At 50.6% G+C, this 18367-nt stretch overlaps 1 protein-coding gene across 3 annotated transcripts in view; it reads left to right on the top strand.

The window, feature by feature from the left end:
* The window catches only part of GTF3C1 (general transcription factor IIIC subunit 1), a 45215-nt gene that overhangs the window by 7609 nt on the left and 19239 nt on the right, over positions 1 to 18367 (top strand). For 2 of the 3 annotated variants that reach the window (XM_084817914.1, XM_084817913.1), the window contains exons 6-17: positions 3927 to 4050; positions 4735 to 4893; positions 7715 to 7830; positions 8003 to 8318; positions 8984 to 9198; positions 10967 to 11109; positions 13910 to 14063; positions 14663 to 14767; positions 15249 to 15417; positions 15550 to 15816; positions 16418 to 16563; positions 17008 to 17105. In XM_084817914.1, coding sequence (XP_084674040.1) covers positions 3927 to 4050; positions 4735 to 4893; positions 7715 to 7830; positions 8003 to 8318; positions 8984 to 9198; positions 10967 to 11109; positions 13910 to 14063; positions 14663 to 14767; positions 15249 to 15417; positions 15550 to 15816; positions 16418 to 16563; positions 17008 to 17105 — 2012 coding nt within the window. The remainder of the gene's footprint in view (positions 1 to 3926; positions 4051 to 4734; positions 4894 to 7714; positions 7831 to 8002; positions 8319 to 8983; positions 9199 to 10966; positions 11110 to 13909; positions 14064 to 14662; positions 14768 to 15248; positions 15418 to 15549; positions 15817 to 16417; positions 16564 to 17007; positions 17106 to 18367) is intronic. The other variant, XM_084817915.1, reaches the window with a different exon arrangement.

The raw sequence follows: 18367 nt of genomic DNA, 5'->3' as shown, positions 1-18367 counted from the left end.
GTATCCCCCATCTTGTAACTGTGCATTTGGTTTCTTTTTCTGAGGTGCAGAACTTGGCATTTATCCCTATGAAATGTCATTCTGTTGTTTTCTGCCCAGCGCTCCAGTCTATCCAGATCACTTTGAATTTTGTTTCTGTCTTCCAAAGTATTAGCTATCCCGCCCAATTTTGTGTCATCTGCAAATTTGATCAGCATTCCCTGCACCTCCTCCTCCAAGTCATTAATAAAAATGTTGAAGAGCACTGGGCCCAGGACTGAGCCCTGCGGTACCCCACTCGTTACCTCTCCCCAGTTTGAGAAGGTTCCATTGATAAGCACTCTTTGAGTCCGATTTTGTAGCCAACTGTGGATCCACCTGATCGTTGTTTCATCTAGCCCACTTTGAGCTAGTTTGCTTATCAGGATATACTGCTTCTTTTAAAGCAGGAGGCACCACTCCCTCTCTGAAGTAGGAATTTGCAACCTCTTGGACCCAGCCGGACATCCCCTCCTTGTTTGATTTAATAAGCCATGAAGGGCAAGGGTCAAGCACACAAGTGGTCGATCGGACTTGGCTAAGCACCTTGTCTGCATCCTCAGGCCTCAGTAACTGAAACTCATCCAATGAAACTGGACCAGATGGTGTTCTGAACACCTCTACCAATGGAACTGCATTAATCGTGGTGTCCAATTCAAGACGAATGTGAGTGACTTTATCTTCAAAGTGCCTTGCAAACTCATCACAGCATGCCACCAAGGGTTCCACCGTCTCTCTCCCTGGCCCAGAATGTAACAGGCTGCGAACCACTTAGAAAATCTCCGCTGGATGACACTGAGAAGATGCAATGCTGGTGGAAAAGAACTGTCTCTTTGCCACCCTCACCGCCACAGAGTAGGCTCGATAGCGACCTGTGTTTGGTCAGACTCAGCACGCGTTTTCCTCCACCTAGCCGTCTCCCCTCTTGCTTCATTGCCCTCAGCTCAGGTGTATACCAAGGAGCTGGCCGGGCTCTGCACAGAGGGAGTGGGCGCTTGGGCGCAATCGTGTCAACTGCCTGAGTCATCTCTGCATTCCACGGAGCGACCTGGGCTTGGACAGGAGCACCAGCCATACCAGCAGGAAAATCCCCCAGAGCCCTCTGGAATCCATTAGCCTCTGGGGTCAGACCATTTTAATAGGTCCCCCACCCTTGCAGAAGGGGAAGGCTGCCAGGAGTCTAAACCTCAACAGGAAGTGGTCTGACCATGACAAAGGGACAGATGTTAATTCCTCCACTTTCAGATCACCATCCTCCTGCCCAGTCGCGAAAACCAGATCAAGCTTATCAATGGGGCCGGCTTATCAATGGGACCTTCTCAAACTGGGGAGAGGTAACGAGTGCGGTACCGCAGGGCTCAGTCCTGGGCCCAGTGCTCTTCACCGTTTTTATGAATGACTTGGAGGAGGAGGTGCAGGGAATGCTGATCAAATTTGCAGATGACACAAAATTGGGCAGGATAGCTAATACTTTGGAAGACAGAAACAAAATTCAAAGTGATCTGCATTGACTGGAGCGCTGGGCAAAAAACAACAGAATGACATTTCGTAGGGGTAAATGCCAAGTTCTGCACCTAGGAAAAAGAAACCAAATGCACAGTTACAAGATGGGGGATACGTGGCTCAACAACACTACAAGCGAGAAGGATCTTGGAATTGTTGATCACAAGCTGAATATGAGCTAACAATGTGATGTGGCTGCAAAAAAGGCAGTGCCATTTTGGGCTGCATTAATAGGAGCATAACTTCCAAATCCCGGGAAGTACTAGTTCCCCTCTACTCAGCACTGGTTAGGCCTCATGTGGAGTACTGTGTCCAGTTCTGGGCACCACACTTTAAGAAGGATACGGATAAACTGGAGAGGGTCCAGAGGAGGGCAACAAAAATGATCAGGGGACTGGAAACAAAGCCCTCTGAGGAGAGCTGAAAGAACTGGGCATGTTTAGCCTTGAGAAGAGAAGACTGAGGGGAGATATGATAGGGCTCTTCAAGTACTTGAAAGGTTGTCCCAGAGAGGAAGGCCAGGCTCTCTTCTCGATCATCCCAGAGTGCAGGACACGGAATAATGGGCTCAAGTGACAGGAAGCCAGATTCCGGCTGAACATCAGGAAAACCTTCCTGACTGTTAGAGCAATACAACAATGGAACCAATGACCTAGAGAGGTGGTGGGCTCTCCCACACTGGAGGCCTTCAAGACGAGGCTGGACGGCCATCTGTCAGGGATGCTCTGACTTGGATTCCTGCATTGAGTAGGGGGTTGGACTTGATGGCCTTGTAGGCCCCTTCCAACCCTACTATTCTATGATTCTAAGCGTGAGTCCTCTTATATGCTTTGGGCCGATGACATGTTGGGACAGCCCCATGGTTGTCATGGCGGCCAAGAAGTCCTGAGCCGCCCCGGATACAGTGGCCTCGGCGTGGAAGTTGAGATCCCCCAGGACCATCATCCTAGGGGTCCTTAACACCAAGTCTGAGACCACCTCTGTCAGCTCAGGCAGGGAGTCTGATGGGGAGCGGGGTGGGCGATACACCAACAGAATCCCTAATCTGTTCTGGGTACCCAACACAAGGTACAAACACTCAAGATCTGCACTTGAATGAGCAGGAAGCCTAGAGAGGGAGATTGAATTCCTATCGACCATGGCAACCCCCCCCCCCCCCCGACCCTCGAGTTGGGGTTGGTGCTGCACTGAGTACCCAGGAGGGCACAGCTAGGAGAGAGTGACCCCTCCCAGTTCCCCCACCCAGGTCTCAGTAATACATACCAGGTTAGCCCCCTCATAATCAAATCATGGATGAGGGAGATTTTATTTTGGGCTGACCTGGCATTCAGCAGCAGCACCACCACCAGACCCGAAGGCAGACTGGTAAGGCTGCTGGGAGCCATCAGGTTGGGGGAAGAACCAGAAGAGGGGACAGCTGTAAGGTGTCTAGCCCCTCTTCTCCTCAGCTGGCCTGTTAATCCCCAACGCTATACCTCCCCCTGCCCGTGACCACAGTTATGGTGGCACCTCCCCAACCCCCTGAGTTGCTCAATAGTCCTCCTAGGCACATATTACAATGTTAAGATATAAAATATACAACAATATAAAAGAATATAAAAGATCAAAGAGAACAGCAGATAAGAAGGAGCAGATAAAATCTACATTTGCCCCTTTCTCCCTGGTCTTTAACGCTGCTGCCCTCTGCTGCTGCTATTTGCTGCTGGTATCTGTGGCTGCTGGTGTCTCTGGAGAGGCGGTGGGTAGGCCTTCATGTGCTGTTCCATGCGTCTCCAAGTGCGACGCTATGTGCACACTTAGCGCCGCACTTGGCGCGACGCTGAGGTGCATGCCGAGGCGCTGCCTCTGGCAGCCCCACCTTAAGTACCTGTTTGTTTGGCAGGGGCAGAAACAGGCTCAGGGTCCACCTGGTGCAGCTGGCTGGTCCTCCTTCCCCACAAGCTCCTTCCCCACAAGCATTGCTAACACTACTTGGTCTACCAGAGCAACTCAATAGCATATGCTTCTTTACACTACTTAAACTAGAAGAAAAACGAGGTACTGAAAACCGTTAATGCATTAAATTTAGCACGTCCCCAAAGCTATGCATTTATCTTCATTGCAAATGAACAATATCCTAGGGATTGTCACCTGAAAAAAGTAAATTACAACTTTGAAAGGGCCCAATTTGACTGGTATTGTATCCATTCATTATGTTTCTAATTAATCATATTGAATAGGGCATTTTGAGAAATGGGTACTTTTCTGCAGATACATTTAGCACTGGGACCTTTTCTACCTTACCTCATTGCGGGGGGAAGACCTTAGCAAAGCATTTGGCAGAAATGAGCTTGCCTGCCTGCTATTCTTGTCTGACGTGCAGCTGTGATGCCACTGCTTTTCTTTCCTGTCTCACTCCACCACAGGGCCTCTGCGAGAAAACCTTTAAACGTCTCTATCAGTATATGCTAAACTCTGGCTTGGGCAAGATCGTCTCTGTTCCGCTACAGGATGTTCGGCCTGGCAGAGGCCCTTTCAAGACCAAGAAGGGTAAGGGTGTCGTCTCCACCACTTTGCCAGCAAGCGGTGTTTGTGTGGGGAGCCGGGAGTCTTTGGCTGTTGAACAGAGCCAGAACCTTGTCAGTCTTCTCTCCTGTTTCCAAGAAAGAGGAGACCCTGTAGGAGCCCTTGCCCCACAGCAGCGCTTCCTCTGCCACCAGAGGGGGTGGCATGCTCTCTCCTTCGGTCTTAAACTGGTGATGGAGTTGAAGGAAGTTAGCTCACTGGGCCGTTGAAGGCAAATCCCCCTCTGAGGCACACTATTGGTGTAATTTCTCAAGGTCCTTCTGCCTGTTGGCTTGCGTACCTTTGCAAAAGCACTTCTGGCTTCTGATACCCAAAGGTGATAACTGGGATAATGAACAGGTGGTGCTGGAGAGCCTCCATTTGCTAGGGAGAGGGCACTCTGATGCTGTCCCAGGGGCTGCAGGACCTGGTAGCGGCACCGGCAGATGCTCTCCATACAGGCTATCCAGAACCTTTCTTACTACAGCTTTGTGTTCATCATCTCCAGGGGTATGTCTCCATTTGATGCTTGCTTCTTCGACTCTGTGTTTATGAATTGTTCTGGTGCCGTTGCTTGTGTCTCCTCTGGAGCTGCTGCTTCTGCTGTACTGTGTGATGGGTTTCCCTTTTTGTTTTGGCAAACTGGTTTGTGTCCTCATTAACTCCCAGGGACTGACGTCATGGTTCGTTGCCTGAAGTTAGTGAAGGAGTTTCGGAAGAAGGTGGATGATTACCACGACGATGAGGAGGAGGAGCTGATCACCAAGACTGTGCAGCCTGTGGACATTGTGTATGAGAAGGACATGCTGACGCAAGCATATGAGCTTAGTAGGTCATGTGGCCAGATTGGGCCTGTGGCTGCAGCCACTCCCCAAGGGTCTCTTTGTGTATCCTTCAGCTGAAGCCATTGACTCTGTATGGTGGAAGCAGCAGGCCTCGATCCTGGCACTGCTGGGCTGCGAATTAATGCCGCTTGCAGCTGACAGCAGTCATGAAGAATCTGGCCATGTTCCATGTTCCTGTGCATGTTTGGTGCTCCACAGAAGTCTGGGTGGGACCGAGATGGCTTTAGTGTACTTTGTGTAAATTTGGTCCTGTTTAACTTCAGAACTTGCACTAAATAGGTCTGAAGCACCCCAGTGGATAACTAAGCTATTTCCAACAGACAAACATTACTACAGACAAAATTGTAAATTGAAATCTATTTAAGGCCTTATTTCAGAAAAATACAAAATGTAAAGGAAGTGGCATGGTGGTTATATGAGTGTTAGAAACTTTCTCTAATTACAGGGAAAGAGAATGCAACAAAAATAGAAGATTAATTAAAATAATTGCAATTGCCAAAGCTGGTATTATGAATTTAGCTAATAAGATAATGGCTTGAGCATCTAACACTGTTATCACTCTTCCTTCCAACTTTCTCTTCTTTACTACTTGCGGTTTAAAGCTAAACTAAAACTTAACTAAACTTTAAATTAAACTTAAAGTTAACTCTCCCGTTAATACCTCCTGCACCTTACTAGAATTATAAAAACTATGCTAAAGCATTACTAAGTTCCTCTAGGCACGTGAAGGATAGAGGTAGATGTTAGAGTAAAAGGAAAACCCAAGACCTGGAAATAACTCCCAAGTCCCAAACTCAGAAACAATTCTAAGCTCCACTTTCAGGAAATACTCTAAATCCTAACTTTAGAAAATATTCTTAAGTTCCAAAGTCTAAGACTCTAAAGAGGACCATAGTTACCCAAATCCTTGGGTCTGGTGGCGAGGCACAAAGAGTGAAGTAGCAGCAGAAATGCGCTCTCACCACCTGTGCTTTTATACACTTGCCCTGGTCAGAGGTGGGGGCCCAAGTGAGTAATGAGACAACCATCTTCCAATTGAAAAGGGGTGTGTGTGTGTGGCTAGACCACCCGCTCACCAATCAGAAGTAAGGTGTCTCATCTATCTTCCACTATCTCATGTGTTTGGGGAACATCTCTGGCACCACTACAAACAGGTTACTTTGAAATGTCCTAAAATGTGGCCCAAAGTCTGCTATCTGGGCATGTTATCTTGATTGATGTATTTCTTCCTGGTACATCTTCTTTGAACGCACGGTCATCTTTGGCCATCTTTGGTCATATCTGCCTGGACACCTCCTCCCAATTGTTGCTCGTGCTCAGGGCTACAGCTTCCCCCGCCCAACTAGTGTCAAGGAAGGACATTCTCTTATCCGCAGGTATACACCACGAGATGTCAAAACAGTACTTTTCCTCCTCTTAGTAGGCATCTGAGCATGCTCAGTTCTTCTGTTCATCTCACTCATACACTCTGCCAGCACACTGTGGCCTTGAACAAGCTCTGCAAAGCCACTTGTAAAGACAGTTGCATTTTTCCCCTTTCTTCAAAGAGTCTTGCAAAATCTTAGAGTTTAGTTAGTGAGATAATATCAATCAACATAGAATCAAACTTCAAGTTCTCGCCCAGGAGTCAAGAGTCTGGAACGTAAGACTGATTCGCAAATACGAGTCTGGGGTCTTTTAGGGGCTGTTCTTGTAGGTTTCCCCAAAACCCTCATTCAGGTCATTCAACCATTCCAGATCACATTGGCCATCTTCAGTCTTCGTAAGCAACGTTATTTAACCTCTTTTGGTACCAGATTAACACTTTGCTGAACAATTACCATGGATTCTGAATTCTCAACATGGAGCTGAGCCTCTCTGCCTTGTCTGGTGAGGGCCATGAACTTGTGGTCACCAAGGCCACACCTTCTGCCCCTGCAGCATCCTTGGCAAGAAGCCCATCTCTTCTGTGGGTGCAGATGTCTTTTGTTATCTGCTTGGATAGGCAGTGGGCTCTCTCCTCTGGCGCTGAGGTGGCCGGGCTGCCCAACCCCCACCAAGAGGGAGTCAAGGCCAAGTGGGCTGAGGAAGCAGTGGGCTTGGCTGTGTGTGTGTGTGTGTGTGTGTGTGTGTGTGAGAGAGAGAGAGAGAGAGAGAGAGGTTTTGTCACATGCCCCCCCGCCCCTGTTCTAAGAGCCCCTTGAATGCCAGGTGGAGCTCTGTGCAAAGTCAACCTCTGCCTGTCTCCCTGTCTTTTGAGCTTCAGAAAACAACTGCTGTCCTGCCCAAGTGGGCAGGCATGAGCCAGATGTTCCGTGGCAATGCTGTGTAATGTCTGGTCTGCCTGCTCTGAGGCAGCCCCCCTCCCGCGTCAACACCGGCGGCCCATCCCTGGGCAGTCCCAGGCATATCTATGAAGTGGGATTGCACCCGGCCCAGTAGTCAGGCAGTGGCTGCCAATGCTTATGCTCCAGCTGGCTCCTGGCCCTGGGCTCATAGGCCTGGAAGGCCCATTCTTCCCTCCACCAGGCCTGGTTCTGGGCAGGTGCTGTTGTGCCTGCTTAGAGCAGTCGTTGAGCAATGCCCATTGCTGCATGGGCCCTGCATTGTCCCAGCTTTCATTAGTCTGCCTGGGGTTGGCTGAGAGAGGACTGTGGCAGCACAGTCTAAAATAGCTGTAGATCATTATGCCCTGAAACTAAAAAGTCTACTTTTTCCGGATATAAAATGTTGCATTTAGTTGTCCACGCTTCAAAAACTCTTCCTATTTATGCTTCTGGCTGAAGATAAGCATGGCATTTCAGCTTTCTTCTCTTCTGCTGCAGTTGAAAGCTGGGGGACCAAAGGCATTTCCCAGGCAGAACTTCGGGCGGCTATGCATGTGGGGAAGCTGGAAGCAAGGATGCTGTGTCGCCTCTTGGAGAGATACAAAGCAGTCAAGGTAGGACTTGTCATGCTCCTCTGTCCCCTGGCCCGCGCTACGAATTCTTCTAAAGATTGTGGGAGAGATTCTCCACCTCCCATGACCCTTCCCCAAAGTACAGCGCAGGAGCAAACGGCAAGCTAAGTTCTGGGCATGGTGAGAATGGCTGACCATCTTGATCCATGCTTAGGGATTCATGGAAGACGAAGGCAGGCAGCGGACCACCAAATACATCGCTTGCACCTATGCAGAAGAGAGTGACCTGAGCCGGCAGTTTGAGCGGGAGAAGGCCCGGAGTGAGCAGCTGGCCATGGCCAGTGTGGCTGCTGCAGCAGCACAGGAGGACTCCTTGCCCGGGGAAGGACTCTCTCCGGCAGTGGCGGCGGCGCTGCTCTCTGAATTGGAGAACGAGGAAGAGGAGAAAGACGGGGCGAGGCCAAGGAAGGCCGGCACAGGAGCACTGCCGCGGCTCAGTTTGAGCCCGTGCCAGTCGACGCCAGCGAAAGGTGCAGCATCGGTTTCGGCAGGTCGGGGGCTGCTTCGCCAGGATGTTGAGGCTGGATGCATCTCTGGTGGAGCATTCACATTCGAAGCACTGCACAGGCATCAGGCCTGCCTCACGGGGAAGCCTGCGTCTCGTGCGGTCTCCGCATTCCGCCCCCCACCCCTGCGGTGCTCGGTTGCCTCCTGTCGTGGGGCCCCCACTGGCATATCAGCACTGTTCCAGGAGCCTCTGCTTCTGCCCCACAACCCACGCCTTCCTCCATGTTAAGATTAGGCAGGGCTACCTGGCCTGCTTTAACTTCCGAGGGCCACAAAGCGTCGGGTGGAAACTGATTTTGTGGCCTTGTGGAAAGTGCCTGACTCTCAGTCGGATCCTAAATTAAAAGACCTCATGAGAGGACTGTTGGTACCCTTCTGAGTATTCAGATCTTTCCCTGTGAAGTGTATTATCTTAAAGTTGGGGGGTGGGGGGTGGAGTTGGGATTTTGTTTTGTTTTTTTGCCACCTGCCATACAGAATTAAGTGAGAGAAGGTGGGCCCAAGAATGCCAGAAATCCAGCTCTGCTGTGATCTTGGCAAGTGTCCATTCCCTTAACTGTGATGTACCAAAGCTTGCACAATGTGCTCTGTAGTGTGGCTCAATTAGGGTTTGTGTCTCTTGAATTAGCCAGGAAATTGCCAGCTGAAAGGACTGTGGGGAGGAAGCGGTCTCCCTTGTGCATGCTTGAATTCCCAGAAGAGCTTCCTGATCACTTGGCAGCAGATGATGATTCTGCTTTGGATTGGTTAAAGCAGGAAGCCGGCCTCTCAAATTGTGCCCACTTTAAAGACGGCTCTGGTGATACGGCTCTGGTTGAGGAAGTCCGGTCCAACACTCCCAAAGTAAGGGTCTTCAGTGTCAGTCCTGCATGCTCACAATCAGTGCGCATGTCTCGGTGTAGCTGCGGGCTTTCCACGCTTGAGGATCGGGGGGCAGAAAGGAGTCTTCCACAGCCCTGGGCTGGAACAGTGATGGTCAACGCCACTGAAGAGAGTAACCTGGTATATGCGACCTCCCTTGCAGATGGAGCTGTGGGTATGCTGGATTTGCCACTCAGCATCACCGTTGCTGTTTGTTGGCTCCCTGTTGAAAAGACAGCAGAGCCAACATTGGGTAGTTTGACCCTACGGAGTAGGAGTGGTGTCTCTGTGGGGCCTCTGAGCCACTGCCTGTCCAACACAGTAGGCACACCAAGGTGGCAGAGCTCTCAGGCTGGCCAGGAGATGCAGCACTCTGTCCTCCTTCCTGGTGAAGGGGCATCACTCTGTGCTAGAGAACCGGAGTTGCACACAAAGAATCATAGAATAGTAGGGTTGGAAGGGGGCCTACAAGGCCATTGAGTCCAACCTCCTGCTCAATGCAGGAATCCAAGTCAGAGCATCCCTGACAGATGGCTGTCCAGCCTCGTCTTGAACGCCTCCAGTGTGGGAGAACCCACCACCTCCCTAGGTCATTGGTTCCATTGTCACATTGCTCTAACAGTCAGGAAGTTTTTCCTGATGTTCAGCCGGAATCTGGCTTCCTGCAACTTGAGCCCATTATTCCGTGTCCTGCACTCTGGGATGATCGAGAAGAGATCCTGGCCTTCCTCTCTGTGACAACCTTTCAAGTACTTGAAGAGTGCTATCATATCTCCCCTCAGTCTTCTCTTCTCAAGGCTAAACATGCCCAGTTCTGAAAGGGTTCAGGGCCCAGCAGCACCACTGAGAAAGATGCCTGTCAGAAACCCTGGAGAGCCCTCGCTGCCAGTCATTGCTGAGCTGGAGGGACCCAGGCTCTGGCTCTGCACGGGGTGGCTTCCGACATCCCTTCCACTACTCACATTGCTTCTTGTCTGCACTGCTGCTGTTGTTATTAATTACAGTTTTATACCATCCAATAGCCAAATCTCTCTGGGCAGTTTACAAAAGATTAAAACCTTAAAAATACAATATAAAGCATAATATAAAAACCATTTCTGTACAAAAACAATTTTAAATACTCAGCAATTAAAATCCCAGGACTGGTTAAAACATTATATGCTGTCAAATGCCTGGGAGTAGAGGAAAGCCCCCCTCCTGGCATGCGGCTTTTGAGTGAAATGGCTTGGAAGTTGTCACAGGGGAAGTTGGGAAGGATTGCTGGGCCGTTTGTGCGGAAGTGCTTCAGGGAGAATTTCCCTGTCTACCCCTGAGCAGGAAGAGCTTGAGCGGATCTTAGCCGTTCCAGTGGGAAAGCTCAGCTGCTCCTTCTTCAGCATGGGGTCAGTCTAGCAGATGCTCCCTGTCCCACCATTGTGCCCCCGCCCCCCAGTGGGCAAGATCTGAGCCATGGCTGCCAGGCCAGTGGCTCTGTTCTGCCCCTGGGAACGCCCTTCCAAGGGGGGCATTTTTACCCCCCTGGAGGTTTGGAAGCTGCACACAAACGGGCCTTAAGTGGGCTGGTGCGGATGTAAAACGGAGGGTGCTGGATCTTGCTCACACTTGGGTTGCTGGCAGATTTAACCTTCCTCTATGGTGTCGGGTCACTGCTTGGGGCTCCTCTTTTGGATTCTTCCTCCCAAGTGTGGAGTAGCATTTGTTTCAGCACCTTTTTAACAAAGCTCTTACCAGTTTACTCTTACAATGGCAGAAAGGCTGTGATGAAAAGAAGAAAGAAAAGCGCTTGCGAACTTCAGCAGTTGAGCGATCACATGAGACCTACCGCTTGCTGAAGCGTCGGAACCTCATCATAGAAGCCGTCCGAAACCTGCGCCTGATTGAAAGCTTGTTTGCGTAAGTGCTGGTGGGGGCAGTGGGGGAGGGGGTCAGAAGATTGTGCCCGCTAGCCAAGCAGCATCAGGAATCATAGAATAGTAGGGTTGGAAGGGGCCTACAAGGCCATTGAGTCCAACCCCCTGCTCAATGCAGGAATCCAAGTCAGAGCATCCCTGACAAATGGCTGTCCAGCCTTGTCTTGAACGCCTCCAGTGTGGGAGAGTCCACCACCTCCCTAGGTCATTGGTTCCACTGTCACATTGCTCTAACAGTCAGGAAGTTTTTCCTGATGTTCAGCCAGAATCTGGCTTCCTGTAACTTGAGCCCATTATTCCGCGTACTGCACTCTGGGATGATCAAGAAGAGATCCTGGCCCTCCTCTCTGTGACAACCTTTCAAGTACTTGAAGAGCGCTATCATATCTCCCCTCAGGTTTCTCTTCTCAAGGCTAAACATGCCCAATTCTTTCAGTCTCTCCTCATAGGGCTTTGTTTCCAGTCCCCTGATCATCTTGGTTGCTCTCCTCTGAACCCTCTCCAGTTTGTCTGCATCCTTTTAAAGTGTGGTGCCCAGAACTGGACACAGTACTCCAGATGAGGCCTAACCAGTGCTGAGTAGAGGGGAAATAGTACTTCCCGGAATTTGGAAGCTATACTTCTATGAATGCAGTCCAAAATGAAATTGGCCTTTTTTGCAGCCACATCCCATTGTTGGCTCATATTTAGCTTGTGATCGACAACAGTTCCAAGATCCTTCTCGCTTGTAGTATTGTTGATCCACGTATCCCCCATCTTGTAACTGTGGATCCACCAGATTGTTGTTTCATCTAGCCCACTTTGAGCTAGTTTGCTCGTCAGGAGATCATGGGGCACTTTGTTGAAAGCTTTGCTGAAGTCGAGGTATATGATGTCTACAACATTCCCATGGTCCACAAGGGAGGTGACTTGATCAAAAAATGAGATCAGATTCATGTGGCAGGACTTGTTCTTGACAAATCGATGTTGGCTTCGAGTAATCACTGCATTGTTTTCAAGGTGCTTCCAGATGGATTGCTTTCTCATCTGCTCCAGAATTTTCCCAGGATCAATGTCAGACTGACTGGTCTGTAGTTCCCAGGTTCCCCTTTTTTACCCTTTTTGAGGATAGGGACCCCATTAGCCCTCCTCCAGTCATCTGGCACTTCCCCGTCCTCCATGATTTCTCAAAGAGAATAGACAGCGGTTCTGAGAGTTCTTCTGCCAGTTCCTTTATTACTCTAGGATGCAGTTCATCTGGCCCTGGAGATCTGAACTCATTCAAAGTTGTTCCTTGACCATATTGTTCCTTGACCAAAGTTGTTCCTTGACCAAAGTATGTTCCTTGACCATATGCCTATCGATCTCAAGCTGCAATCCTGCCCCTTCAGCCTGTACTTTGCCTTTGCCAGGGGGGTCATAGACCCTCTTTTGGGAGAAGACTGAGCCAAAGTAGGAATTGAGCACCTCTGCCTTTTCTTTGTCATCTGTTATCGTTTTGCCATCCTTATTTAATAGCTGAACCACCATTTCTTTCCTCTGCCTTTTACTATGCACGTAGCTGAAGAAAGCCTTTTTGTTGTTTTTAGCATCCCTCGCTTACCTCAGCTCGTTTTCAGCTTTAGCCTTCCTGACGCCATCCCTGCAATTCTGTGCTACCTGCCTGTACTCTTCCTTTGTTACTTGGCCTTCTTTCCACTTCCTATATGTGTCCTTTTTTGTTTTCAGGTCATCCCTAAGCTTTTTGTGAAGCCACATTGGCTTCTCCTGTTGTCTTCCACCTTTTCTTCTTGTTGGAATGGTTTGTGATTGTGCCTTGAGAATTTCCTTTTTTAAAAGCCCCCACCCATCTTGGACTCCTTTTCTCGTTAGCGTCGCTTGCCATGGGACCTTACTGATCATTGTTCTGAGTTTATTAAAATCAGCTTTCCTAAAATCCAGGGTACGTGTTTGACTACACTCAGCTTTTGCTTCCCTTAGAACCAAGAACTCAAGTGCAACATGGTCGCTTTCCCCCAGAGTTCCTGTAACTGCTACTTTATCCACGAAGTCATCTGTTTCGATTAGGATCAAGTCAAGGATAGCCGATCCTCTAGTTCCTTCCTGTACTTTCTGTAGGAGGACGTTATCTGCCACACAAGTCGGGAATTTCCTGGAGGGGCCATGTTTTGCAGAATTTGTCTCCCAACAAAGGAGTACCAGGAGTGCTTCTTGCAGCACTTGGCTTGTTTTCTTGTTTACCCCACCCAGCCATCTTTGTGTGAAAGTGTCGGTGTGACAGTCCACTGCCTTTGCCTGGTGTCCTAACTGATCCTTGGCATAAGGGGCTGGTGGAGCTCAGATTTGGCCCTGCCTTGGAATCCCCCGTGCTCCTGCGCCCCTGCTTAATGGAACTGTCTGTCTGGGCCAATGCCAAGGGCCAATCAGCAAGAGTTTAGGGTTGGAACCAATGACAAGTTTTATGGGAAGTGCAACACGAAGCTTCAGAATGTTGGATCCCAGTTTGTTTTGTGTGCCTGGTGCTGTTTTTTAGCCTCTGCTCATAAAATTGACGTGAGCTTCTGACAGCCGGGCCTTTCTTAGTCAGCTTCGCGATGCCATAAGCAGCCATGTTTGTGCTTAATAACCCTAGATTAGCTTGCTTTTCCTCCCTCCTTCCCTTTTGCTGAGGGTGGGTGGACCACCCTCAGCAAAACGTTGATCAGGAGGTTGTTTCCTCCCCGCTGCTGCTGCTGCTGAGAGGAGGAGGAGGAGGTGGTGGAGGTGGAGGCGGCATCATCATCATGTGGTGTCCCTTGTTTCAGGCTTCAGAAAATGATCATGGATCAGGAGAAGCAAGAAGGGGTCTCCACCAAGTGCTGCAAGAAGTCCATTGTCCGCTTGGTGCAGAAGCTCTCCCAGGAAGGGCTCTTGCGCCTCTACCGCACCACCGTGATCCAGGACGGTGTTAGCAGAAAGGTATTCAGCCCTTGGAGGGCCTCTTGCTGAGCATGCTAGGTGGAATCTCCCTACACATGGAGAGCTCACTTGCTGGGGAGGAAGGGAGCCTTATCTTCTCCCCAGCACATGAGCTTCCCCTGTTCAGGATGTCTTTGGAAGTGGGTTCCGGGGAAGGGCCATGGCTTCCTGGGGGAGGATGGGCCTTGCCTGCAGAAGGCTGGGGTTCAGTCCCCGGGCTCTCCAGCCAAGGTGTCTAGACAGCCCCCTCCCAGTGTGAGACCCTGCAGGGCCACTGCGACTCGATTGGGTGGGGCTAGCGGAGCCACATGTCTGAGGCCGCTTGCTGGTTTCTCTGCTGACCATGTGCACATGCCTTGGTGGCCTGAGAGCCTCATGGGAGGACTCTGCCATGCTTGAGCGAGGCCCAGGAGCGGAGCTGCTCCCCCGAGCGGAATGTGTCAGGGGTGGGGGTGGATGAGGCAAGAGAGCTGCCCACGTCGCAAGGAGCACCACAAGGGGAACGAGCAGTGGCCCCAGCGGGCTCCACCACCAGTGGCCTCTTCTGCACACTCCCCTGTAGTCAGCCTCCTCCCCGCTTCCTTCTCTCTGCTCGGCAGGTTGAGTTCGTCGTCGACCCCTCCGTGAGTCCCTGCGACCCGCTGGTGAAAAGCGCCATTGAGCAAGTGCGCTTCCGCATCTCCAACTCGAGCACTGTGAACAGGGAGGTGGTGGGAAAACAGCTGGGGGTGGGGCAGGGCTGGTTCTGTGGAGCAGCAAGCAGGCCACAAGGGGGGTCTGACTCCCGCTTTGTCACGGCTCCCGAGGAAGGAAGGGGTGGGGGCTCAGAGCTGTGCAGCCACTCTGCTTTGGACTGAAGGCTGGCTGAGGGGCCCTGCGCCACCGTTCCTCCTGCAGCCTTGACTTTTTCTCCGAGGGAGCTGCTGTTCCCCCGTGCACTGCCCTGACTTCTCCCCACCCCTCCACTTGGGGTTCCAGGGCCTTTCCCCTCCTGCCAGCCTTTGGCAGCCATCTACACACCCAGCCATCCCTTCCTGGTTCCGGGGAAGAATGGGAGATGGCCAGACAAGAAGTGAAATTGAAAGCTCAGTGAAAGTGTGGAGTTTCTCAGAGTGACGTGCCAGAGGCTGCTTTACAGATTCCTCAAGCTAGAATTTAACTCCCCCTTTTCTTCCTAATGGCAGGATTAAGATTCCACAGACACCAACATCCCAGGACCATCTGGATAACGGAAGCCAGGAGTCTGGAGTTGGGGCTTCCATGAGGGAAATGGAAGGCTGCTCCTCTCCTTGCACAACGGAGGCGGCTGGCGAGAAGGTGCACGTCGCAAAGTTCAACTACCATCCCATTACTGGTAAAGGAGAGCTTTTGCTCTTCCCTCCCCCCTTCCTGGCTTGCTGAATGCAGCTGCATTGGCAGATCGAGCTGCAGGAGACAGTGGCTCTGGTGTGCATGTTTCCCAAACACCCGCCTCTGCTTCTCCCAGTGCCAGGCCTCGGGCGCTCCCTGGGCTTTCTCCCCAAAATGCCTCGCTTAAAGACAGCCCATCTTTTCCTCTGGTACCTGGTTTATGGGCATCCTCTGAGAGCGCTGCAGCGGAGAGGGAGCTGTAGCAACGAGCCCATGGACAGCACGCCAGACCTTGGTGTGAGCTGCGCAGGCGCACCGGGAGGCAAGGAGCCCGAAGTGTTCCACTTGGGAAGCCCTGGAGGCCCTGCTCAGGAAGGGGAAATGGAGCTGGGAGATCCAGCAGGTGAGCGTTTGTCAGCGTGCAGTGGCAGGGTGCAAGATGGGGAGATGCGCAGGTCGTTGAGAATCCTGCAGAGCTCCTGGGAGAAGCAGCCTGCCTGTGCAGTCCTGACTGCTGAGCTCAGTTTATGTTGACGGAGCAGGAGCCACACTCTGGACTCTGGGCACCTTTGGGGTCAGCCCTGTGGAACCTGTACATGGCAAGTGCTCTTCTGTGGAGCAGAATGGGCACGGTGGAGCTGGCCTGGGCTGCCTCGTCTGAGCAGAGGAAGGGTGCAGGAGCAACCCCGGGGAATCCCCTCTTGCCTCTTCCCGCTGGGACCTAAGGAGTTCCTCCATCATGTCCTTCTCTCCCCCCCGACCGTTAAGAAACAGGGGCTCTTTGGGGCTAGTGACATCTAGGAGCTGGCATAAATCCCAACATTCCCGTGTCTCCCTAACAGATAAAGAGAAAGCTCCCCTTTCTAGATCCAGAGTGTCCAGCGCTGGCCATTCATGACAATGAACCGCATTTGGTCTGAAATGAGAGATGTCAGGCACTGCTGCAGCACGTCTTCTCTTGGCCTCTTGCGATGCTCAGGACAAGGCTTTCTCTTTTCTTGCAGTGTATGTGGACAGTGCCTCGTGGATGCGCCACATCCCTCCTCTACCCATCCACAGGGAGTTTGGCCACGGCTGGGCTCTCGTTAGTGATATCCTCCTCTGCTTGCCGCTCTCCATCTTCATCCAGATTGTGCAAGTCAGCTACAAGGTGCTCCTGGGGGAGGGGAGGGGGCTCAGTTCAGGGGCTTCTCCAGGCCCCCACAAAGCTGCCCCTCAGGGAGCCGCTGCACCAGAGGCTCTGCCCCAACTGTCAGTCTGCTTGAATGAGCATGGCTGCCAGTTGGCACCCTGCACTCATGGCAGGGGTGGAGAGGAGAAGGGGGCGAGTAAATTCCTTGGTGGTGCCTGCAGAATGCATGCCAGTGGTCTGCTAAAAGGTACCACTAGTCAACGTGTTGCCTTGCCGCTGGCTGGAGGTGTGGCTGGCCCCTTCAGGTGCCTGGTTGCCTGTTTTCCTCCACTGCATATGGTGCTAATTTGGTTGAGTTGGTCAATATCTGAATGAGAGGTATTAGGGCTTTATTAGCATGGTTTGAAAGTCAGCCTGTCTTGTGTTGCATTAACATTTAACTCAGCATAAAATCACTTTTAGGTAGATAACCTGGAAGATTATTTAAATGATCCCCTGAAGAAACACACCCCAATCAGATATCTTCCAAGATCAATTCGACAGAAACTCCTTTACAAGAGGTGAACACCTTTTTAATAAACATATTTGGGTGAAAGTGTGTCATTCCAGAATAATAAACGATACTGAACTTTGCAAAGGAAACACACCAACCAGTACAGATCGATTAAGTTGGTTTCCAAACTTGGGCAGTATTAAGAGCATGTGAATAATTTCCTAAGCATCTGGAGGAAATGGAACAATTGCATGATTTTATAAGGAGCTGTGCATGTCAAGCCAACTTCATTCTCAATCTTTTGATAAGTAACAGGGTGAACACAGCTGGAAAAAAATGTATTGGACTTTAGCAAGTCTTTGGCTGAGTCCCAAACAGTATCTCTGAATTTATTTATTTTGGGACTGCCATTCTACCAAAAAATGGCCCTCAGGGTGGCTTACTGCATAAGAAATACCTGCTAAAAGGAGCTACCATAAGATGAGAGTGTGGTTAATTGAAAAGGGTCCGCCAGAGGGCATGACATGGAAAGACCAGCATCAGACTCAATAAGTATCCAGTGCAATTTTACTTGGGGGGAGTGGTGTGTGTCCGCCATGGATATTTTGGACCTGTTACAACTTGCACTCATGCAACCTCATGCACTCAACTCTTCAAACTTGCAAAGCAAGGTGTGTGTGGTGGAAGGGGGGTTACAAACTTGAGAGGACATGCTGGGAACAGATGACTTCTGTAGACTGGAGAGTTGTACAGATGACAAAATGAAACTTGCCATGGTCATTGTAAAGTGTTAGGAAAGGAATGGTGAACCAAATGCACAAAATGGGGGTTCAATAATGTGCTGATTTGGCTCTCGCTTGAGATGTGCTGAAGGTAGTTTTGGTCCTGCTTCCTGGCTCCTTTCCTCCCCAGGCCCATCTCTCTCTCTCTCTCTCGGGCCCTATAATTACAATACGAAGTCGGTAATGCAAAATACCTTTTAATAGAGCCTCTTTACTAGACAGCTGCCCATTGATACCTCATGGTCTTTCGTAGAGAAGGGAGGAAAGTGGAAACATTCCCTTAGCTTCTCTCGGTCCGGAGTGTATTCGTTTGAAGTACACAGTCCCTGAGGAGGCTGCTCTGGTGCTCTGTTTGAAGACGCTCTGGCGACTTGAGAGATGGTGGCCAAAGATGCTCCTGGCGCTGCGTTCCAAGTCCTCGGGCCCAGTTCAGCATGCCTGAGTTGGGGCTGGGAGAGTTATAGATCCTCTACAGGACAGTTCACGCTGTTTGGATATGGGACATGGCTTGAAATGATGCATGCTTCAAAAATGGCCAGGTCTCTTT

This window comes from Heloderma suspectum, chromosome 12, assembly GCF_057233095.1.
Source record: "Heloderma suspectum isolate Gila_16-S chromosome 12, 16-S_ref, whole genome shotgun sequence".
Lineage (NCBI taxonomy): Eukaryota > Metazoa > Chordata > Lepidosauria > Squamata > Helodermatidae > Heloderma > Heloderma suspectum.
This window is presented reverse-complemented; position numbering and strand designations above follow the sequence as displayed.